The sequence below is a fragment of the Molossus molossus genome, unplaced genomic scaffold, assembly GCF_014108415.1.
Source record: "Molossus molossus isolate mMolMol1 unplaced genomic scaffold, mMolMol1.p scaffold_m16_p_40, whole genome shotgun sequence".
NCBI lineage: Eukaryota > Metazoa > Chordata > Mammalia > Chiroptera > Molossidae > Molossus > Molossus molossus.
In genome coordinates, this window is record NW_023425378.1 from 60,572 (window position 1) to 85,046 (window position 24,475).

The 24,475-nt window shown below is 37.6% G+C and overlaps 1 protein-coding gene across 1 annotated transcript in view; it reads left to right on the forward strand.

Moving 5' to 3' along the window:
• LOC118616761 (probable ubiquitin carboxyl-terminal hydrolase FAF-X) overlaps nucleotides 1-24,475 on the forward strand; it is a gene marked incomplete at its 5' end in the record, with an annotated part of 90,601 nt that overhangs the window by 59,609 nt on the left and 6,517 nt on the right. Inside the window, 6 exon segments of the mRNA XM_036242197.1 lie at nucleotides 1,706-1,879; nucleotides 15,903-16,044; nucleotides 18,049-18,189; nucleotides 18,724-18,853; nucleotides 23,427-23,585; nucleotides 23,588-23,611. Of these exon segments, the coding sequence (XP_036098090.1) occupies nucleotides 1,706-1,879; nucleotides 15,903-16,044; nucleotides 18,049-18,189; nucleotides 18,724-18,853; nucleotides 23,427-23,585; nucleotides 23,588-23,611 (770 nt within the window).

Genomic DNA, 24,475 nt, shown 5'->3' on the forward strand with positions numbered 1-24,475 from the left:
AAACATGCAATCACTAATACAAAACAGTTGAAAAGCAAACTCAAATAACTTTGTAAAACAGTTCTGTAAAGACAAAATAACTGGTTTCAAGAAATTAAGGGTATAAAAAAGCTGTGGTACATATACACAATGGAGTACTACGCAGCTGTAAGAAAGAAAGACCTCTTATCCTTTGAGACTACATGGAGGGACCTGGAAAGTATCATCCTAAGTGAAACAAGCCAAACAGAGAAAGACAAGTTTCATATGATCTCACTTATTTGTGGAATATAATGAACAACACTCTGAGGAAGGGAGTAATCCCAGAGACGAGGAAGTCAATACAGACTGACAATCCCCTAAATAGGGGGTGGGGTGGGGAAGAGATAAACCACAGAATTTATATGCATGTATGCATGAACAGTGGACATGAACAACAAACTGGGGAAAGTGCAGGGAGGGAAAGGGAGGGGGGGATCAGTGGGGGAAAAAGAGAAACATCTGTAACAAAAATTAATTAATAAAAAATAAATAAATTTTAAAAAAAGAAATTAAGGGTATAGAAAGATGGATTTTACTACTGATATGGTAACATTGGAAAATTTGGTAGTTTATTTTTATTACCTCTAACATGACCTGGTTTTGGCAAAAACAGTTTTTATTTTGTTTATACCACAGTGGTATTTTGATTTCTCATGCTTGGACATAAATTTTGTTTTGTTTTGTTTTGTTTTGTTTTGTTTTGTTTTGTTTTGTTTGCCTCCCACTGATTTTTAGTGAGAGTGGGAGAGAGGGAGGGAGGAAGGGAGGGAGGGAGAGAACGAGGGAAAGAGAGAGAGAGAAACATTCATGTAAGAGACACACATCTATCAGTTGCCTCCTGCAGGACCCCAGCATTGGCTCAGGATTGAACTTGCAACCCAAATAGGTGCCCTTGACCAGAAACCCAACCCAAGACCCTTCAGTTCAAGGGCAGTGTTATAACCACTTAGCCAAAACATCCCAGGCAAGACCTAAGTTTTAACTTCATTCTTTAGCCCTGGCCAATGTGGCTCATTTGGTCATTCTGTGTACCAAAAGCTGGAGGGTTTGATTCCCAGAAAGGGCACATGCCTGGGTTGGGTCAGGGCATGTGCAAAAGGCAACCAATGGATATTTCTCACATGTCTCTCTCTCTCTCTCTCTCATTTTCCTTTCTCTAAAGTCAATTAAAAAATAATAATACAGTATTAACAAATCCATTCTATAGAACAGGACAGACTTTCTATTTTCATTTGGAAATAATCCCTTTATTTGGGCATAATTGTCTATGAACTTTGCAATATGGCACCAAAAATTGAAGCAGAATTAACTTTCGAAGTAATAATTTTAACATCTATGTAAAAGTGACTTTCCCCTCTTATGGTGATCTCTTTACTTGAACTCAAAATACATGCATATATTGTTTCAGAATCAGATATTTAGCAAGCACTACCTCTGTACCTGAGCCACACCAGTAATTTTATGGTAATTCATTGACACAGGAGCACCGTTTTTATTATGAGCTTTATTGCCATTATGATTCACCCAGTACATAGAATATATTGGTTTGTTTCCACTTCTTTTATGGAAAGATAAAGACTCAGCTTACACTTCTAATGTCATTTTTGTTTTTGTTATGAAAAATAAAATAAATGTATTATGGGGGTATAGAAAAGTACTTGTTTTACTCTATTTTTTTTCTTAGGCTTTAGGGTGAACCTGTTAATCTGCATCAACAACATGATGCCTTAGAATTTTTTAATTCTTTAGTGGATAGTTTAGATGAAGCTTTAAAAGCTGTAGGACATCCAGTTATGTTAAGTCAAGTCCTTGGAGGTTCTTTTGCTGATCAGAAGATTTGCCAAGGCTGCCCACATAGGTTAGTGCTAATAATGTCTTTAATATAAACTTTCTATTGATCTTTTTAAAAAATCATTTAAATAAAATCTTTACTAGTACTTTTGTATGAAAGCAGTGTGTGCCAATTATAACTAAATGCTTACGATTGGGATTGAATTACATCCCTATGTTATACCCCAATATATATATTTTTTCATTTTCAGTAACTTTTGGTTCTTTTTACTATAGTGAATATCTTGTTACTTTATTTTACATTATTACATTCTGTCATATCTTAGGATATGAAATGTCAGTTTTCATAAATCGAAGTTATTATTTATTAGGATATTTGTCATGTTATAGTTAAAATAATAATTGAAATATCTTAAATGCAATAAGTTTGGAAGATAACTAGCAGGTCTGGAGTACTATTTTCTGTAGAAATTAAAATGTTTACCTTTTAACATCAGTATTTGTCATTCTTGAGATATGTTGGATGTGTTTGCACATCATATCATTTAGCAAGAATTCATTCATGTCATGGAGTTAATGAAAAGAGAAATTGATTTATTAAAGGCTCCTAATGAAACAATAAATTTAAATGTTGGTTATTATTAATAGTTCACGAAGTTAAGCGATGGACACACATTTATACTTTCTTTGTGGAAGTTTGGGGCTTGACTTCTTGGGTTCACATAATGTTGATCTGAAATTCTTTCTCACCAAAATAATCACAATAAGATAGCATTCCCTACAGGCCAGTCTTTTTTACTCTAAACATTAGTTCTGTTTGGGTGAATAAAATCAGGGTCTTTTGAATAAAGGGAAATTAATTAGAGAAAGTTAATATTACATAAATGAGAAATTCATCATGCCATTCATGTCATAGTGCCATTCATTTGAAAGTTGGAGAGACATTTAATCACCTGACTTGACCACTATTAGTTCTTATAGAAAAACAGTTTTCTACCCTAAGAAGCCTAAAACACAAATCAGAAAGAATATATGTACCCCCATGTTTGTAGCAGCACTATTTACAATCACTAAGATCTGGAAACAGCCCAAGTGTCCATCAGGAGACGAATGGATCAAAGAGCTGTGGTACATATACACAATGGAGTACTATGCAGCTTTAAGAAAGAAAGATCTCGTATCCTTTGAGGCTACATGGAGGGACCTGGAAAGTATCATCCTAAGTGAAACAAGCCAAACAGAGAAAGACATGTTTCATGTGATCTCACTTATTTGTGGAATATAATGAACATAACAGTCTGAGGAATGGGGTAGTCCCAGAGATGCAGAAGCGGGTAAAGACTGACAATCCCCTAAAGAGGGAGGTGGTGGGGCAGAGATGAACCACAGAACTTATATACATGTATGCATGAACAGTGGACATAGACCACAATCTGGGGAAATGGCAGGGAGGGAGGGAGAGGGGGGAATCAGTGGGGGGAAAAGGAGAAACATCTGTAACAAAAATTAATTAATAAAAAAAAAAGAACAGAAAAACAGTTTTCATTAAATAGATGATCAAAGGTATATAACTCTTGCCCAGACTGTGTGGCTCAGTGGATTGTGCATCTTCCCATGGACTTAGAGGTCCTGGCTTGATTCCTACTCAGGCGACATGCCCTGGTTGCAAGCTCAATCCCCAGTAGGGGCATGCAGGAGACAGCCAGTCAGTTTCTCTTTTACGTCGATGTTTCTATCTCTCTCTCCTTTCCTATCTCTTAAAAAAAATAAATGAAATTATATTTTAAGCCATTGTTTTTCTTTATTGAAGGGAGAAGGAGAGATAGAAACATGAATGAGAAAGAACATCTATTGGCCACCTCCTGCATGCACCCCACTGAGGATTGGCCCCCAACCTGGGCATGTGCCATGACTGGGAATTGAACCAGCAACCTCTTGGTGCAAGGGTTGATGTTTTACCAATGAGCCATACCAGTAGGACTAAAATCTTTTTTTTTTTTAAGTATACAACTCTTTTATCACCTTTTCCTATTAATTCTCATTTATTTACTCAAATTAAGTTCATATTTCAACAACACTATTTTTTTTATTGATTTATTTATTTTTGTTACAGGTGTTTCTCCTTTTCCCACACTGATTCCCCCCTTTCCTACCCTGCCCTCCCTCTCCCCAGCTATGTTCTCTATGTCCATTGTTCATGCATACATGCATATAAGTTCTGTGAGTTATCTTTCGCCCCCACCCCCTCTTCTGGGGATAATCAGTCTGTACCCCACTTCCACATCTCTAGGACTACACCATTCCTCAGACTGATATGTTCATTATATTCCACAAATAAGTGAGATCATATGATACTTCTCTTTCTCTGTTTGGCTTGTTTTGCTTAGGATGACACTTTCCAGGTCCCTCCATGTTGTCTCCAAGGATAAGAAATCTTTCTTATGGGCATTTCGGCTGTTTTCAGATCTTGTAAATAGTGCTACAAACATGGGGGTACCTATATTCTTTCTGATTAGTGTTTCAGGCTTCTCAGGGTATATGCCGAAGTGGGATCACTGGGTCAAATGGAAGTTCAAATTTTAATTTTTTGATGTAATACCATATTGTTTTCCATAGTGGCTGCACCAGTCTGCATTCCCACCAGCAGTGTACTAGAGTCCCCTTTTCTCCACATCCTCGCCATCACTTGGTATTTGATGATTCGTTGATGGCAGCCATTCTGACAGGTGTGAGGTGATAACTCATTGTTGTTTTAATTTGCATCTCTCTGATGATTAGTGATGTTGAGCATTTCTTCATATGTTTCTTGGCCGTTTGTATGTCCTGTTTGGAGAGGTGTCCTCTGCCCATTTTCTAATTGGGTTCTTTGTCTTCCTTTTGTTGAGTTGTATGAGTACTCTATATATATTGGAAATTAACTCCCTACTGATATATCATTGGCAATTATGCTCTCCCATACAGTGAGTAGCCTTTCCATTTTGATGATTATATCTTTTGCTGGGCAGAAGCTTTTTTTATTTTCCCACCTTCTTTTTTTTTTTAATTTTATTTTTGTTACAGATGTTTCTCCTTTTTTACCCCATTGACACCCTCCTCCCCATCCCTCCCGTCCTGTCCTTGGCTTTGTTGTCCATGTCCATTGGTTATGCACACATGCATATAAGTTCTGCGGTTTATCTCTTCCTACACCCAACACCCCGTCTTCTGAGGGTTGTCAGTCTGTACCCTACTTTAGTGTTTCTGGGTCTACCCTATTCCTCAGACTGTTATATTCACTATATTCCATATATAAGTGAGATCATGTGGCATTTGTCTTTTTCTGCTTGAATTGCTTCACCTGGGATAATACTTTCCAGGTCCCTCCATGTGGTCTCAAAGGATAAGAGATCTTTCTTTCTTAAAACTGCATAGTACTCCATTGTGTATATGTACCACCACTTTTTCATCCATTCATCTACTGATGGACACTTGAGCTGTTTCCAGATCTTAGCTATTGTAAATAGTGCTGCTATGAACATGGGGGTATATATATTCCTTCTGATTGGTGTTTCAGGCTTCTCAGGGTATATTCCTAGAAGAGGGATCACTGGGTCAAATGGAAGTTCAGTTTTTCATTTTTTGAGATAATACCATATTGTTTTCCATAGTGGCTGCACCAGTCTGCATTCCCACCAGCAGTGCACTAGACTTCCCTTTTCTCCACACCCTTGCCAACACTTGTTTGATGATTTGTTGATGGCGGTCATTATGACAGGTGTGAGGTAATACCTCATTGTCGTTTTAATTTGCATCTCTCTGATGATTAGTGATGTTGAGCATTTCTTCATCTGTCTCTTGGCCGTTTGTATGTCCTGTTTGGAGAGGTGTCTATTCAGCTACTCTGCCCATTTTTTAATTGGGTTCTTTGTCTTCCTTTTGTTGAGTGGTATGAGTACTCTATATATATTGGAAATTAACCCCTTATCTGATATATCATTGGCAATGATGTTCTCGCATACAGTGGGTTGCCTTTCCATTTTGATGGTTGTTTTGTTTGCTGTGCAGAAGCTTTTTAGTTTGATGTAGGACCATGTGTTCATTTTCTACTATGTTTCTGTTGCCTTAAGTGATGTGTCAGTGAAATTTCTGCTGTGTATTATGTTTGAAATTTTGTTGCCTACATTTTTTCTAGAATTTTCATGGATTCACTGGTCTTTTATCCGTTTTGAGTTTATCTTTGTGTATGGTGTAAGCTGATGGTCTAGTTTCGTTACTTTGCATGTAGCTGTCCAATTTTCCCAACACCATTTATTAAAGAGGCTGTCTTTACTGCACTGTATGCTTTTGCCACCTTTGTCAAATATTAATTGAGCATATTGCCTTGGGTCCATTTCTGGGTTCTCTGTTCTGTTCCACCTGTCTATATGCCTGTTCTTGTGCCAGTACCAGGCTGTTTTGATTAAAGTCGCTTTGTGGTATAATCTGGTATCTGGTACTGTCATCCCTCCAACTTTGTTCTTCTTTCTCAAGATTACTGTGGCTATTCAGGGTCTTTTTTAGTTTTATATAAACTTTTGGAGTATTTGTTTTAGATCTGTGAAATATGCCATTGGTATTTTGATGGGGACTGCATTGACTCTATAGATTGCTTTGGGTAGTATGGACATTTTAATGATGTTAATTCTTCCAATCCATGAACAAGGTATGTGCTTCCACTTTTTTATATCTTTCTTTATTTCTTTCTTCAATGTCCTGTAGTTTTCTGCGAATAGGTCCTTTACTTCTTTGGTTAAGTTTATTCCTAGGTATCTTAATTTTTTTTGCCACGATGGTAAATGGGATTGTATTTTCAGTTTCTCTTGCTGTGAGTTCGTTGTTGGTGTATAAGAATGCCATCGATTTCTTAACATTAATTTTGTATCCTGCTACTTTGCCAAATTCATTTAATAAATATAGTAGTATTTTAATGGAATCTTTAGGGTTTTCTATGTATAATATCATGTCATCTGCAAATAATGACAGTTTCACTTCCTCCTTTCCAATTGGGATCTCTTTTATTTTTTCTTCCTGTCTGATTGCTGTGGCTAAGATTTCCAGTACTATGTTAAATAAGAGTGGTGAAAGTGGACATCCCTGTCTTGTTCTTGTTCTTTAGGGAAATATTTTTAGTTTCTGCCCATTGAGTATGATGTTGGCTGTAGGTCTTTCATATATGGCCTTTATTATTTCAAGATATGATCGGTCTATTCCCACATTGCTGAGCGTTTTTATCAGAAATGGATGCTGGATTTTGTTGAATGCTTTTTCAGCATCTATTGATATGATCATGTGGATTTATTCTTCATTTTGTTTATGTGGTGTATCACATATATTGATTTGCGAATATTGTACCAGCCTTGCATCCCTGGGATGAATCCCACTTGGTCATGGTGAATAATTTATTTGATGTATTGCTGGATCCAATTTGCTAGTATTTTGTTCAGGATTTTGGCATCTATGTTCATCAGGGATACTGGCCTATAGTTTTCTTTCTTTGTAGTGTCTTTTTGTGGTTTTGGAATTAGAATTATGCTGGCTTCATAAAACGAGTCTGGACGTCTTTTTGAATTTTTCAAAATAGTTTGAAGAGAATGGGTGTTAGTTCTTTTTTGAATGTTTTGTAAAACTTACCCATGAAGCCTCGTCTTTTGTTTGCTGTTAGAGCCTTGGTTACCTCTTCAATTTCCTTAGTTGTTATTGGTCTGTTCAAGTTTTCTATCCTTTCCCGGTTCAGTTTTTGGAGACTGTGTTTTCGAAATTTGTTCATTTCTCCTAGATTGTCGAATTTGTTGCCATATAATTCTTCATAGTAGTGTTTAACAATCTTTTGTATTTCTGTGGTGTCAGTTGTTATGTCTCCTCTTTCATTTCTGATTTTGTACATTTGGTTTCTCTCTCTGTTTAGCTCAGGGTCCATCAATCTCGTTTATCTTTTTGAAAAACCAGCTCTTTGTTTCATTGATCCTTTGAATTGTTTTTTTGGACTCTATGTTATTTATTTCTGCTGTGATCTTTACTCTTTCCTTCCTTCTACTTGCTCTGGCATTTTCTTTTTGTTTGCTTTCTAATTCTTTAAGTTGTGAGGTTAGACAGTCAATTAAAAATTTTTTCTGTTTCTTAAGGTAGGCCTATAGTACTATGAACATCTCTCTCAGAACTGCTTTTGCTATATCCCATAGATTTTGTGTTGTTGTGTGTTCATTTTCATTGGTTTCCAGGAAGTTTTTAATCCTTCCTTGATCTCCTTCGTTCATTATTTAATAACATGCTATTTAGCCTCCATGTGTTGAAATGTCTTTGCATGTTTTTGTCACAGTTGATTTCTAGTTTCATGCCATTGTGATCTGGGAAGATACTTGATATGATTTCAGTCTTCTTGAACTTGTACAGATTTAGTTTGTGTCCTATCATGTGGTCTATCTTTGAGAATGTCCCATGTGCACTTGAGAAGAATGTGAATTCTGTAGTTTTGGGGTGTAATTCTTTGTAGGTATCTATTAAATCCATTTGGTCTAGTGCTTCATTTAGAGTCTCTGTTTCCTTGCTAAGTTTTGTCTAGAGGATCTATCCAGTGGTGTCAATGGGGTGTTGAATTACCCTGCTATGATTGTATTGCTGTCAATTTCTCCTTTGAAGTCCTCTGGAATATTTTTAATATATTTTGGAGCTCCTATATTGGGTGCATATATGTTTATCAAGGTTATATCTTCCTGTTGGATAGATCCTTTCAATATTATGTAGTGGCCTTCATTGTTTCTAGTTATGGTCTTTATTTTGAAATCTATTGTATCAAATATGAGTATTGCTACCCCAGCTTTTTTTTGTTTGGAAAATTTTTTGCCATCCCTTCACTTTCAACCTATGTGAGTCTCTTGTTGTGAGGTGGGTCTCTTGTAAACAACATATGTATGAGTCATGCTTTCTTATCCAATCAGCTACTCTGTGTCTTTATTGGAGCATTCAGTCCATTTACATTTAAGGTGATAATAGATACGTACTTATTTATTGCCATTTTTATTTAGTGTGGTTCTATTTTTCTTCCTATTTCTTCTTCTAATCATCGCAGTCCTTTTAACATTTCTTGTAGTGCTGGTTTGGTGCTTATGTGTTCCCTTAGCCTTTTTTTTTTTTTTTTTTGTCTGGGAAGCTCTTTATTTGACCTTCTATTTTGAATGACAGTCTTGCTGGGTAGAGTAGTCTTGGATTCAGATCCTAGTTTTTCATGACCTTGATTACCTCATGCCATTTCCTTGTGGCCTGTAGTGTTTCTTGTGAGAAGTCAGCTGAGAGCCTTATGGGGTTTCCTTTGTAGGTAACCTGTTGCTTATCTCTTGATGCTTTTAGGATTCCCTCTTTGTCTTTAAAGTTGGCATTTTAATTACTATGTGTCTTGGTGTGGGCCTGTTTGGGTTCTTCTTACTTCGGGCTCTCTTCCTTCACCAAATTAGGGAAGTTTTCTGTCACTATTTTTTTTAATGTGTTCTCTAACCCTTGCTCATTTTCTTCTTCTCGGGGACTCCTATGATGCGAATATTATTACATTTTCAGTTGTCCCACAGTTCTCGTAAGCTGTCTTCCTGTTTTTTAATCATTTTTTTTTCTTTTGGTTTTCTGATTGGTTGATTTTTTTCTACACTGTCTTCTAATTCACTGATCTGGTCCTCAGCTTTCTCTACTTTCCTCTTTAGACCTTCCAATGTGTTCTTTATTTCTGATATGTCACTCTTGATCTCTTCTTGGTTGTTTTTAATTTCCAATTGGTTTATTTTCAGCATATCTATGACCTTACTCATGCTGTTGAGCTTCCTCAAGAAAATGGCTCTGAATTCTAGCTCTGTTAACATGCCTAACTGCTCCACATTGATCTCATCAATGGAGGTCTCTTGTTCTTTCATTTAGCTTTTGTTTCTGTGTTTCACCATTTTGGCTATCATAGTGGGTTTGGAGCCTTGCCAAGTTTTCCCTGTGGTTATTGGTGTTCTGCTGTTTGTGGCTCCCTCTCCTGGATTTAAATGAGTGAGGGAGGCCTCATATTTAACACCACTGTCAAGCCTTACTTTCCTGGTTAGAGTTGCTAGCCCAGTGATGGTACTGTTATCCTCTAGCTCTTGGCCCGGAGGCTAGCAGTCCGGTTACTTGAAGAGTTTTGGGTTGTCAGTTGATTGAAAGACTTCCTCAGGTGCTCAGCATAAGGGGATTTTCCGAGGGTGGGGCAGATGCTGGTTGTTAGTGAGCCTCAATTTGCATTTCAGTGGCCCACAAGGTGGGGTTGAATCTCTGAGGGAGGGGCTCCTGCTTCTCCCCAAAGCCCTGGGAAAGAGCAATTTGGCCACTGTACTGCGTGGCCACAACTCAGCAAATGCTCTGAGTGCCCTCCAAATCCCGAGTGTCCCCACACAGTTCCAGTCCAGTCTGCCCTCCCTCTGCCAGAGCCCAAGGTGAGTGGCTGTGGCTATTTTCGCCTCTTTCCTGGCTCTGAGCTGTGGAGCCGCTTGGGAGGTTAACCTGAGGACACTGCTCACAGCTGAGGCCACTGCCAAGCTGCTGACTGTGGGCTCCCAGTCCCCATTTCATGCCTTTGCAATCCTACCAGGATTGAGTCAGTGTCCCTGGTTATATGGTTCTCACAAGTTGCTTTTCTATTGCTTTTTTTTGTCAATTTGTCTGTATTTTAGTTGTAATTCCAGTTTGGTCCTGGGAGACGGTCTGTGTAGCTTCCATTCACTCCCTCTGCAGAAGGTTTTGAGTTTGATGTAGTCCCATGTATTCATTTTCTCCTTTTCAACTAAACTATTCTTAATTATTGTTAGATACTTTAGGGATACTTAAGGGTCCAATGTTATAGAACATTTTTTTTTTTTTTTGAGAGCATTCTATCATTTAGGAGAAACTGTCAACTCTGTTTATCTTCTAAGACTTCTTTTTAATCCCTGTAGACTGATTTCTATCACAGTAGTAACATGCATTTTAGGCTATTATTAAAACTTTTATTTGTGTACTCTTTTCTCTCTCTTTTTTTCCCCTCTTTTCTGTTAATCCTTACATGAGGATATTTTCCATTGATTTTTAGATAGAGGTAAAGTAGAATGGAGGAAAGGAAAGACTGAAAGAAAGAAACATTGCCCTGGCCGGTTTGGCTCAGCGGTTAGAGAGTCGGACTGCAGTCCGGAGAGACCTGGGTTCAGTTCCCGCTAAGGGCATGTACGGTACCTTGGTTGCAGCTTGTCCCCAGCCCTGGTTGGGTCGTGTGGGTGGCAACCACTCGATGTGTCGCTTTCACGTCGATGTTCTCTCTCTCTCTCTCTCCCCCTCTATCTGAACAAAATATCGAAAAATGTCCTCGGGTGAGGATAAAAAAAAAAAAAAGAAAGAAACATCAATGTGTCACATTGACAGGTTGCCTCCTGCATGACCCCAACCGAGATATAGTTACGGACCTGCCCGGGTATGTGCCCTTAACTCGGAATCAAACCCGAGACCTCTTGGTCTCATAGGCCAATGCTCTAACTGCTGAACCAAACTGGCCAGGGTTGTTATCTCTGTATTTATTTCTTTTTTACATTAATTTATTTATTTTTGTTAGAGATGTTTCTCCTTTTTACCCCCTAGACACTCTCCTCCCCATTCTCACTGCCCCAGAATTGTTCTCTATTTTATTGGTTACGCATACATGCATATAGGTTCTTTGGTTTATCTTATCCAGCCCTCCCCCTCTGAGGCCTATCAGTCTGATCCATCCTCCTTCCTATGTCTCTGTGTCTATTTTGTTTATTTTATTCCACAAATAAGTGAGATAATGTAGTATTTGTCTTTCTCTGATTGGCCTATTTTGCTTAGCATAATACTCTTCAAGTCCCTCCATGTCATCTCAAAGGATAAGATATCTTTCTTTTTTCTTTATTAATTTTAAAGGGAGAGGGGGAGAGAGAGATAGAAAAATTGATAAGAGAGAAAATTAATCTATTGGCTGCTTCCTGCATGTCCCCCACTGGGTACATGGCTCACAACCTGGGCATGTGCCCTGACCAGGAATGGAACTGGCGACCTCTTGGTGCATAGGTCAAGGCTCATGCACTGAGCCACATCAACTGGACAGAGATATTTCTATTTTACAGCTGCATGTTTTTCCATTGTGTATATATACGACAGTTTCTTTATCCACTCATCTATTGATAGACACTTGGGCTGTTTCCAGGTCTTAGCAATTGTAAATAGTGCTATGAACATAGGCATACATATGTTGTATCCTGCTACTTTGCCAAATTTGTTGATTCTTTCTGATTGGTGTTTCAGGCTTACGATATATTTTTGGAAGTGGGATCACGGGGTCAAATGGTGGTTCCATTTTTAAAAATTTTGAGGAAATACCACATTGTTTTCCATAGTGGCTGCACCAGTCTGCATTCCCACCAGCAGTGTACTAGAGTCCCCTTTTCTCCACACCCTGACCAACACTTGTTTGATGTTTTTTTCATGGCAGGCATTCTGGCAGGTTTGAGGTGATACCTCATAGTAGTTTTAATTTGCATCTCTCTGATTAGTGACGTTGAACATTTTTTCATACATCTCTTGACCATTTGTATGTCCTTTCTGGAAAGGTGTTTAGTTAGGTCCTCTGCCCATTTTTTAATTGTAATCTTTGTCTTCCTTTGGTTGAGTTGTATGAGTACTCTATGTATTTTGGAAATTAACCCCTTATCTGATACATCGTTGGCAATTATGCTGTCCCATTTAGTGGGTTCAGTTTCCATTTTGATGGTTGTTTCTTTTGCTGTGCAGAAGCCTTTCAGTTTGATGTAGTCCCATGTATTAATTTATCTTTTCTTTGTTTCTCCTGTCTTAGGCAGTGTATCAATGAAAATTCTACTGTGTGTGATATATCTTAAAGTATGCTGCCTACATTTTCTTCTAAGATTTTTACAAATTCACAAGTCACATTTAAGTCTTTTACCCATTTTGAGTTTATTCTTGTGTATGGTATAAGTTGGTGGTCTAGTTTCATTGTTTTGCATGTAGCTGTTTTCCCAACACCATTTATTAAAGAGGCTGTTTTTACTCCACTTTATGCTCCTGCCACCACTGTCAAATATTAACTGACCATAATGTCTTGGGTCAATTTATGGGCTCTCTGTTCTGTTCGATTGGTCTGTATGCCTGTTCTTGTGCCGGTACCAAGCTGTTTTGATTACAGCGGCTTTGTAGTATAACCTGATATCTGGTATTATGATTCCTTCTACTTTGTTCTTTTTCAAGATTGTGGTGCCTATTCGGGGTCTTTTTTGGTTCCATATAGACTTTTCAAGTAGTCTAGTTTTGTGAAAAATATCATTGGTATTTTAATGGGGATTACATTGAATCTATAGATTGCTTTGGGTAGTATGGGCATTTTAATGATGTTCATTCTTCCAATCCATGTACAAAGTATATGCTTCCACTTTTTTATATCTTCTGTTTATTTTTTAATGTCCTGTAGTTTTCTGCAAAGAGTTTCTTTACTTCTTTGTTTAAATTTATTACTAGGTATCTTAATTTTTTTGCCACAATAGGAAATGGGATTTTTTGGTTCCTTTTTTTATGAGTTCATTATTGGTATATAAAAATGCCATTGATTTCTTGATGTTAATTTTGTATCCTGCTACTTTGCCAAATTTGTTTATTAAATCTAGTAGATTTTTGATGGATTCTTTAGGGTTTTCTGTGCACAATATCTTGTCATCTGCAAATAAAGAGAGTTTCACTTCCTCCTTTCCAATTTGGATTTCTGTGTGTGTGTGTGTGTGTGTGTCTGATTGCTGTAGCTAAGACTTCCAGTACTATGTTAAATAAGAGTGGTGAAAGTGTGCATGTTATCTCTTTCTTAATTACAAGTTTCTAAATGTGAAGTCTATGTCTAAAACATAACATCCCCTAGTTTTTTAAACATCCTAAGCACTCTTGATATGTCAGTTGCATGAATGGACTCAATGGTTGTGTCTGTGTTTTTCACCTTTCATTACCTGAGTTTATTAGTGTGTGATAATAAATTTAGAAAGTTTCTTTTGTAGGATATCACAACAGTTTGGAATGTTGACTTCATCTCACATTTATTCTTGTTTTTGTTTTTTGATCCTCACTCGAGGATATTTTTTCCCACTTATCTTTTTTATTAATTTGTTTTTCTTTATTAATTTTAGAGAAAAGAAGGGAGAGGGAGACAGAGATAGAAATATTGATGAGAGAGAACATCAATTGTCTGTCTTTTGCATGCACTCACTGGGCATTTGGCCCACAACATGGGTGTGTGCCCTAACTGAAAATTGAACCAGTGACCTCTTGGTGCATTGGTCGATGTTCAACTACTGAGCCACATGGGCCAGGCTCCACTTATCTTCAGATAGAGTGGGAGGAGCAAGAGAGAGAAAGAGAGAGAGAGAGAGAAACATCAATGTGGGAGAGACACATTGACTGGCTGCCTCACACACAATCCTGACCAAGCCAGGGACTGAACCGCAACTGACATACGTGCCCTTCATCGGAATTGAACCTGTGACTCTTTGGTCCACAGACCAACGCTCTAACAGCTAAGCCAAACTGGCCAGAGTATAACATTTGTTATTTAATAATTGTTATGAATTTTGAGCCAAGTACTAAAGGTACTCACTAGGTTATATCCTGGTATCTAAGTGCATTAAATATTAGCTTCTATTTTCTATTACAGAAATAATAGGCTTTTTCTTGAACTTTATGAAACATTACTTTTACCTTGGCATAAATTACTTGGCATAAACATTACTTTTACCTTGGCATAATTATTTATAGTAATTCACTCAGTGTGAGTGAATTAAAGAACTTAAGCAAGGAGACCAGATAAGCCTTAGATTCAAGTCACCACTTTGCCTAGTAAACTAGACTAAATTCATCTCTATGATACCTCCCCTTCCCACCCTACCTGTTTTCTCATCTGTGAAATAGTGATCTATACATATATCTGAGAGGTTTTGAATGAAGGTGAAGATAACAAATAATATGTGTAAATAAACTAATACATTGCCCAATAAAAGATTACTACTTACCAATGACACTGTGTAAATAATGAATTTGACATGATATAGTGAATGCTGCACATTTATTTTTCATCAAATTCAAAACTAAAAATAATATTTAGAAACCTAAGGAATATGGAAAACACTAGGGTGTTACCGCAAAAATTTAAAAATTGCACTGCCATTTGACCCAGTCATCTCACTTCTAGGAATATACTCTAAAAATCCTGAAACACCAATTAAAAAGAATATATGTACCTCCATGTTCATAGCAGCACTATTTACAATAGCAAAGGTCTGGAAACAGCCCAAGTGTCCATCAGTAGACGAATGAATAAAAAAGCTGTGGCACATATACACAATGGAGTACTATGCAGCTGTAAGAAAGATGTCTTATCCTTTGAGATGACATGGAGAGACCTGGAAAGTATTATCCCAAGCAAAACAAGCCAAGCAAAAAAAGACAACTACTACATGATCTCACTTATATATGGAATATAATGAACATAACAGTCTGAGGAATAGGGTAGACCCAGAGACGTGGAAGTAGGGTACAGACTGACAACCCTCAGAAGAAGGAGTGCGGGGGAGGGAAGAGATCAACCACAGAACTTATATGCATGTACACATAACCAATGGACATGGACAATGGAGCTGGGGACGGGGTTGTGGGGATGGGGAGGAGGGTGTCAATGGGGTAAAAAAGGAGAAACATCTGTAACAAAAATAAAATAATAAAATAAATAAATTTTAAGAAATAAAATAAAGAAACCTAAGGAATAAAGCCTTTAGAATTCAGTGGTTCTCAACCTTCCTAATGCCACAACTCTTTAATACAGTTTCTCAGTTGTAGTGACCCCCAACCATAAAATTATTTTTGGTGCTACTTCATAACTGTAATTTTACTTCTGTTCTGTCTTAGGCGACCCCTGTGAAAGGGTCAGTCAACCCCCAAAGGGGTCGCGACCCACAAGTTGAGAACCGCTGCTTTAGATCATTTCTTTTTTTTTACATTCATATTACTGATCATTTCTTAAATAATATCTTTAGATACGAGTGTGAAGAGTCTTTTACAATTCTGAATGTAGATATTAGAAATCACCAAAACCTTCTTGATTCTTTGGAACAGTATATCAAATGTGATTTATTGGAAGGTGCAAATGCTTATCATTGTGAAAAATGTGATAAAAAGGTATGTATTGTCCAATTTTAAAAATACATATGATTATATTTAATAGAACAGGTAAACATCAGAGTTGTTTATATACAACTCATTTTTTAACCTCTGCTTTTTTTTTTTTTTTTTTTTTTTATAGTGGTGGCAAAGAGGAACTGAAAATGATTTAAAGATTTGTCAGGGAAACAATATTGAGAGAAAATAATGTAGTGTATTAGGAAAAACCATTTCAAGTGGATAATTAATTTTAGAAGTCACAATTACTTTTTATTTCTGCCCTGAAGCAAGTTGCCTTAAACAACTCCCACCTGAAAGGTTGATAGTAGAAAACATTTTCCCCTTTCGTACTCCAGGTTATTCTTCAAGTTCAGATGAACAGGATGTTAATTTTATTTGATTACATAAGATTTTTATAGTCACTTCTAGTGGGGTTTTTTAAAATCCTCACTTGAGATTTAATGGGAGGGAGGGAGGGATAGAGGAAGGAAGAGAAAAAAATGGATGTGAGAGAGACACATCAATTGGTTACCTCCTGAATGTGCCCTGACCAGGGCCATAGATTGAACCTGCAACCCAGGTACATGCCTTTGACTGGGAATTGAGCTCTTGACCTTTAGGTCCACATGCTGACACTCGAAGCACTGAACCCCACTGGCTAGAGCAACCACACATTTTAAAATAAGGACCTTGGGGGCAGATGGTGGCGTAGGTAAACGCGGTATTGCGTCCTCCCACAACCATATCAAAGTTACAACTAAACTAAAGAACAACCATCATTCAAAACTGCCTGAAATCAAGCTGAATGGAAGTCGTACAACTACGGAACTAAGGAAAAAAAAAAAGCAGCTACATCCAGACCGGTAGGATGGGCGGCGGCGCGAGGGGGGGCGGCGGCACAGCGGCGAGACGGGCTGGTCCCACACCCAAGTGTGGTGGATAAAAATCAGGAGGATCCCACAGCTGGGAAGGTCCTCCCTGAGGACTGAGGGGTCCCCGTCCCACACCAGGTGCCCCGTTCAGGGTTCCAGTGCTAGGAAGAGAATCCCCATAACTTCTGGCTGGAAAAACCAGCGGAAACTGAGGCTCAGGGAAGCTGAAGCGGCTGGAACCCCAGGCAGCTCCCTAAAGGGCCCGCGCACGGACTTATCAGACTCTCTCCCTCTAAGCTCGGAGGGGAGGCAGCTCAAGGGGCACCAGAGACATACAGGGAAGAACGGAGCTGTTTGGCACTGGAGCGAGTGCTGGAGAGGGGGCTTCCTCGGGGACAAACGTGCTGTCAGAGGCCTTTGTTCCTTTGGTGAGCCCTTCCCGGGGGCGGCAGACAGAAGCCATATCTGGGACTCCAGCAACCTGGCTCACACTGGTAGCCCCGCCCTGCTGACTCCCTGAGGCCCCGCCCCGCCCCACACAACTTTCAAGCTGTTGCCACTTGCTTAACCATAGGATTGGCCTGTCTTGGATCCTGCTTCAGGTTTTTCCTAAATTCTTTCAAACGAGCAGCACCGGGTCTCAGCGAGCCCCATACCACTCATTAAGTAATACACAGAAACAAACACAGGGAGGCAGCCAAAATGAGGATACAAGGAAACAGGTCCCAAATGAAAGAACAGAACAAAACCCCAATAAAAGAACTAAGCGAAAGGGAGATAAGCAACCTAACAGATACTGAGTTCAAAATACTGCTTATAAGGATGCTCAATGAACTTAATGAGAACCTCAGTGAACTTAGGGAGGGCCTCAAGAGCATAAAAAAGTACCAGTTAGAAATCATGGATACACAGTTAGAATTAAAGGAGGCATTAACTGAAATAAAGAATAATTTACACAGCTTCAATAATAGAGTATGTAGACCCAAGGAGCAAACCATCGATTTGGAATATAAGGAAGCAAAAAATCCCCAATCAGAACAGCAAAAAGAAAAAAGAATCCAAAAAAATGAGGATAGAGTAAGGAGCCTCTGGGATAACTTCAAGCGTGCCAACATTCGCATCCTGGGGGTGCCAGAAGGAGAAGAGCTAGTTATTCTCTGAATATCTCCTGGAGTGTCCTAGTGCAGAAGTGAGGGGTGCCTTTGCAAAACTTATCGTATTTCTTGCACATTTTTCTTTGCAAGACGGGCCTTGTTCTTCATCTTTTTCATTTCCAGGACCTTCAAGTAAGGTAATTAAATTTTTTTTTTTTTTGTAATAATGAAGTGCTTACAAGTAAATTCTGTTTTCTGAAAGGTCAGATCAGAAAACATGTATATCTGCTTGATATATTTACCATATATAAATGCATGCGTACATTATTGAGTTAACTAAAATAATTTCACACTAATAAATAATGATTGTTGGGTATTTTAAAATAAAACAAGGAAAATTTCTGCTTATTCTGTTGCTTGTAGTTATGCAATAAGTCTTCTGATTCTGTATGTCTAGTTAAGCTTGACTTTTTAATGACTAAATTTAAATTCTTTGTTAAGGAGCCTTTTTGGCATAAAACTATGTACATGATTTGTTTTGGATGTTTTTTTGCAATTACAACCGTATAAAGCATCTATAATGAAATCTATCCCAGGTCTTCATTCCTCCTCTTCAAAAGCAACTCCTTTCCTGACTAATGCAGCCACATATATGAACATGATCATTTTTTATGTAAATAGAAGTATACAATTTTGCATCTCTTGCTGATAAAATGTCTTATCCTTTACAGGCCTGTGATAACATAAGCTTGAGTGATCACTTATTAAGAGCAGTATTAAATCTCCTGAGAAGGGAAGTTTCAGAGCATGGCCATCATTTACAGCAGTATTTCAATCTGTTTGTAATGTATGCAAATTTAGGTAAGAACTTTTCATGTATTGTTTCATATTTACATATTAAATGATGTAAGCATTTTAATGTAGTGATGACATCTTATCTCTTCCAATAGAAGCAGTATTCCATATTCTTTTTTTTTTCAGAGAGAGGAAGGGTGAGGGAGAGAGAGGTAGAAACATATGAGAGAGAGTATCAATTGGCTGCCTCCTGCATGCTCCCCACTGGGGATTGGCCCCATAACCTGGGCATGTGTCCTGACCAGGAATCAAACCAGTGACCCCTTGTTGCATAGGTCAGCACTCAACCACTAAGCCACACCAGCTGGGCCATATTCATATCATTGAAACTTTTCAGCCCTGGCAGGTGTGGCTCAGTTGGTTAAGGTTCATCTGGTGCACCAAAGATTGCTGGTTGAGCGGCTCAGCGGTTAGAGCGTCGGCCTGCGGTACAGAGAGACCCGGTACAGAAAGACCCGGGTTCGGTTCCCGCTAAGGGCACGTACCTCGGTTGCAGTTTGTTCCCGGCCCTGGTTGGTCGTGCGGGTGGCAGCCACTCGATGTGTCCCTTCACATCGATGTTTCTCTCTCTCTCTCTCTCTTCCTCTCTCTCCCTCCCGCTCTATCTGAACAAAAAAATGGAAAAATGTCCTTGGGTGAGGATAAAAAAAAAAAAGATTGCCGGTTGATTCCCCCAGTCAGAGAATATGTCTGGGTTGCAGGCTCAGCCCCCAGTAGGGGGCATCCAGGAGGCAGCCAATCAATGTATCTCTCTTATGTTGATGTTTCTCTCACTGTTTTTCTTCTCTCTCTCTCTCTCTGTCTCGCTCTGTTTTCTTATCTCTTTCTCTCTCTCTCTCCCCTTCTCCCTCTGTCTCCAAAAATTAATAACAATTCTCCATTTTTGTAGGTTAATCCTTAACAAAAGATATTTTCCCATTGATTTTTAGATAGAGTGGAAGGGAGGGAAGCAGAGAGAGAGAGAGATACATGGATATTAGAGAGATATATTGGTTGGCTGCCTCTCGAACAACTCCAACCTAGTACTGCAACTCGGGTACAAAACCCTTCAGTATGAGGGCCAACACTCTTACTGCTGAGCCAAAGAAGCCAGGGCTATAAATTTTTTTGCCTTGAGCAGGCAGCAAAATTCATGACCAGGGCTTTGCACAGTAGTACCCAATCAGTACTTACTGAATAAATGCACGGATAGCTAACAGTATACATCAGAAGTTTTTTCACATTTTTAGTGTTCTTTTAAATCATTGTTTATAAAGGGGGAAAAGAATAAATTGTTATAGTAGCAAAAAAAAAAAAAAAAGAAAGAAAGAAATTGAATATCAGTGATTCAGGTTAGTGAACCAAGCACTCAAAATTCCTAATACTTGAGGTGCAATCTCATTAAAAGTTTTGAAATATTAATATATATTTGGTTTAATTTTTATGAGGTATTGATTCACAAAATTAAACTATTTGAATAACTTTTTTTAAATCACTATTATTTTGTATCTAAAATTATGTTTTTATACCCATGCCTTCCTTTTAAAGTGTTAACTGGATGAACCTAATAATCATTTACTAATGAACTATGATTTCTTTAATTGAAGGAAAATTCTACTTTTCTTTCTCCTTTCTCTTATTGTCTCTGTAGTTTATTTTCCTTACTTGCCTATCTATAAATGAGATTTTGAGATGCTCGTAGCTGAGAAGGAAGAGAATGTCACACAAAGAAGCATAAGTGAAATCACCTTTTTATTTCTATTTTTAATGTAAAACTACCAAATTTAAATGGTTGTTGGGTTTTTTAAATTATATGATTGATTTTAGAGAGAGAAGAGAAACAAATGTGGGAAAGAAACATTGATTGTGCTTCCCACACATGCCCCAACTTGCGATCGAACCCAGAACCTAGGTATGTGCCCTGACTGGAAATCAAATCAGCCACCTTTGGGTGCATGGGACTATGCTCCACTAAACTGAGCCACACCAACCAGTGCTAAAACTACCAAATGTCATCACTTCTAAAAGTCATATTTTGTAGTTTTCATTTTATATACTTATTTTTTTATTCCTCACCTGAGAATATGTTCTATAGACTTTTGAGAGAGATGAAGAAGAGAGAGAGAGAGCGAAACATTGATATGGTAGAGAAACATTGATCAGTTGTCTCCCTTATGTGCCCAAACCAGAGATTGAACCAACAACCTAAATATGTCAGGACTAGGTATGGAATCCACAACTCGTTGGTATATGGAATGACACTCTAGCCAACTAAGCCACCTGGTCAGGGCTATAGCTTTTGTTTTAGATATTTCTTATTCATATAGCTCTCATTATTCATCTGTAATATAACTTAATAGTAATTTTCACTGCCAGAAATAAGTATACATTGATAAATTAATATTTAACCCTCAGGGCTAGAAATGTTTAGGTTTCAGAATTTATTGAAATTTAGAAAAGTGTAAAGAAAGGAAGATGTGCCACATATTATTTGACATTCACATTAAGGTCTTATATCATTAGGAGTGTTTCTTTGATAGATAATGAACATTTAGTTTGGGGCAGTGGGTGGTGGATAAATGTCTGTTCAAGCCAGGTTTCAACAAAAAGTGTATCATAACAATATAAAAATGCTTTGGTTTTAGAGCTTTATGAATTTCAAATAAAATATTGTAAACCTATCCTCACTGTTGTCCTGGGAATATAGCAATGAATAAAAAATCCTAATGGTATACCACGTATTATAAACACAGGAAAAATACAAACTGCTATGAAGTACATTTATATATTTTTAAAATGAATTTCATCCATTTCTTTTTACTTTATTTATTTATTTATTTTTTATTCTCACCCGAGGACATTTTTTGCTCAGATAGAATGAGAAAGAGAGAGAGCGAGAAGCATTGATGTGAAAGGGACACATCGAATGGTTGCCACGCACACAACCCAACCAGGGCTGGGGACAAACTGCTACTGAGGTACATGCCCTTAGCGGGAACCGAACCCAGGCCAATGCTCTAACCTCTGAGCCAAACCAGCCAGGGCTATGAAGCACTTTTTTTTTTTAAATTAATTAATTTATTTTTATTACAGATGTTTCTCCTTTTCCCCCCACTGATTCCTCTTTCCCCTCCCTCCCCGCCCTGTCCCCAGCTTTGTTGTCATTTAATGGAGTATCTGTCCTACATTTAGAAACTAAGTAAGGGTTTGCTGAATAAAGTGATCATGGACAACTTGCTGAATAAGTGATCAGTGAATGGCATATGAATGGCTTGATATGGCATAACATGGTTTATTCAACAACATGATAGTTATTCAATGTGACTGAATTAGTGAAAGAGAAAAAGGGATTTGCAGAATACTCTAATTGTGCTCTTTTGACAAGATAATTAGAATAGTGAGTCTGCTTTTTATCATGAAGACACTGAATGCCATCATAATATTATAAATAAATTTTACATTAGAAAGATCACACTGCCTACAGGGTAGAATGGATTGCATTGGAGTAAGACTAGAGATTGTAAAATAGTGATTGATAGATGTAAAATAGTGATTGATAGACAAAGATCTTTACTGCCTTGTAATAGGGAACTGGCAGTAAGGAATAGACACTTGGACAGATTGAGGAGTTTTTTGAGACAGAATCAGCAGAACTTAATGATTAGATATTGAGGGAGTGGGAGTGTAAGAGAGAAGAGATGTTAAGAGAACTCCAAAGGTGGGACTTGAGAAACTGAGAGAATAGTGGTGCCATTTACTGTGAGGAAACCGGGGTAAGGGATGGGGTGGGGGGATTAGACAGATTAAAAATTAAAAGTATGTTGCACAGCTAAGATACAAATAAACACTGAGATACAAATATCCAGAATTTAGAGTCATCTGCATGAATATATCCATTACTATAGATTTAGTCAAAGTAAAGTAACTTGGCTAGGAAATAGCCTAGAATGGCATTGTTGGGAAAACACTAACTTCTAAGAAGTAGAGAAAAGACTTCACAAATAGTAAGAAGTATTTAGAAAAGAGAAGTAGAAAAACAAAACTGTAATGAGAGAGAGCATTCAAGGTAAGAGTGCTCAGAATGAGGAAGTACTTAATATTAAGAACTCTTTTTTTAGCTTCAAATAAAAAATATTGGGACAGAGATTAAATGGTCTTGAGGAATGGAAAAATAAGAAAAGTGGAAATAGCAAATTTGGGTTTGGGTTTTTTTTGTTTTTCTTATAAAAGTTTTAGTAGGAAGGGGAATGGCCATTTACAAAAGTATTTTTATTTCTCATATAGTTTCTGTCTTTATCATCTTTCTTTAGGGAGTTGCTATCTAGGCTCCTCTGGTGTCTCTAAGAGGTCCTCCTATAGAATGAACATTATCTTTAGGGCTTAATGTAACTGGAATTCCAGAGTCAATTACTACTTCACAGTTAGAATATTAACTAAATCAGTGTATTTTCTATTCTGTCTACATTCTACTTGCCTTTAATTATAAATATTATAGGTAGCCATATTATATAATATGACTTTTTTATTAATGCAATACTAGTCATTAACTGTTTTTGTTTGTTTAATTTCCTAACACATTTTTTTTTTCTCTCTATTATAGGAATGGCAGAAAAGACACAGCTTCTGAAATTGAGTGTACCTGCTACCTTTATGCTTGTGTCTTTAGATGAAGGACCAGGCCCTCCAATCAAGTAATAGTATGCTGAGTTAGGGAAGTTATACTCAGTAGTGTCTCAGCTGATCCGCTGTTGCAATGTCTCATGATAATGCAGTCTTCGATCAATGGTAAAGTTGAATGTTCCATTCTTTACAGAAATTTAAAAATAATGCCAGTCTCTTACAGAACTTAATTAAAATATTAAAGATATATCAAATTAAGAGTGTGAAGATTCATGCTTTGGATGTGTTATATTATATCACATTTAAACACAATATTTTATTGTTTTTTTATCCTCACCTCATGACATTTTTGCATTTATCTTCAGATAGAGCAGGAGGAATAGAAGGGGGAAGAGAGAGAGAAACATTGATATGAGGGAGACACATTGGTTGCCACCCACACAACCCCAACCAGGGTCAGGGACAAACTTCAACTGAGTTACGTGCCCTTAGTGGGAACCGAACCCAGGACTCTCTAACCACTAAGCCAGACTGGCCAGGGCTATCACATATAGTTTAAAATACACCTTTTAAAACTTACACCCTACTGTGATAAATCCCTTATTTATGAGATTGTTTATTTAAGAATTTTAATTTTAGCTCTGCCGATGTGACAGTGGATTGAGTGGTGCCCCATGGACTAAGAGACCCTGGTTCAATTCCAGATCAGAGCACATGGTTGGGTAGTGAGCTCGATCCCCAGAAGGGGGCATGCAGGATGTGGCCAGTAGATGTTCTTTTTCATCGATGTTTTTATCTCTCTCTCCCTTACCCATCCTCTCTCCCTAAAAATCAATAATTAAATTTAAAAAATATTTTTTAAATAAATTTTAAGGTTAGGGTTAGTTTTGGTTTTTCTTGTCTTCATTGTCATTATTTCTACTTTTGCATCTAACTGTGTCTATATCTGGTCTTTTTAATGTATGTTTTGTGGTTAGGAGACTTTGTGGTAGTTTTTGAAATAAAAATTCAGTAATGTACTATTGTGAA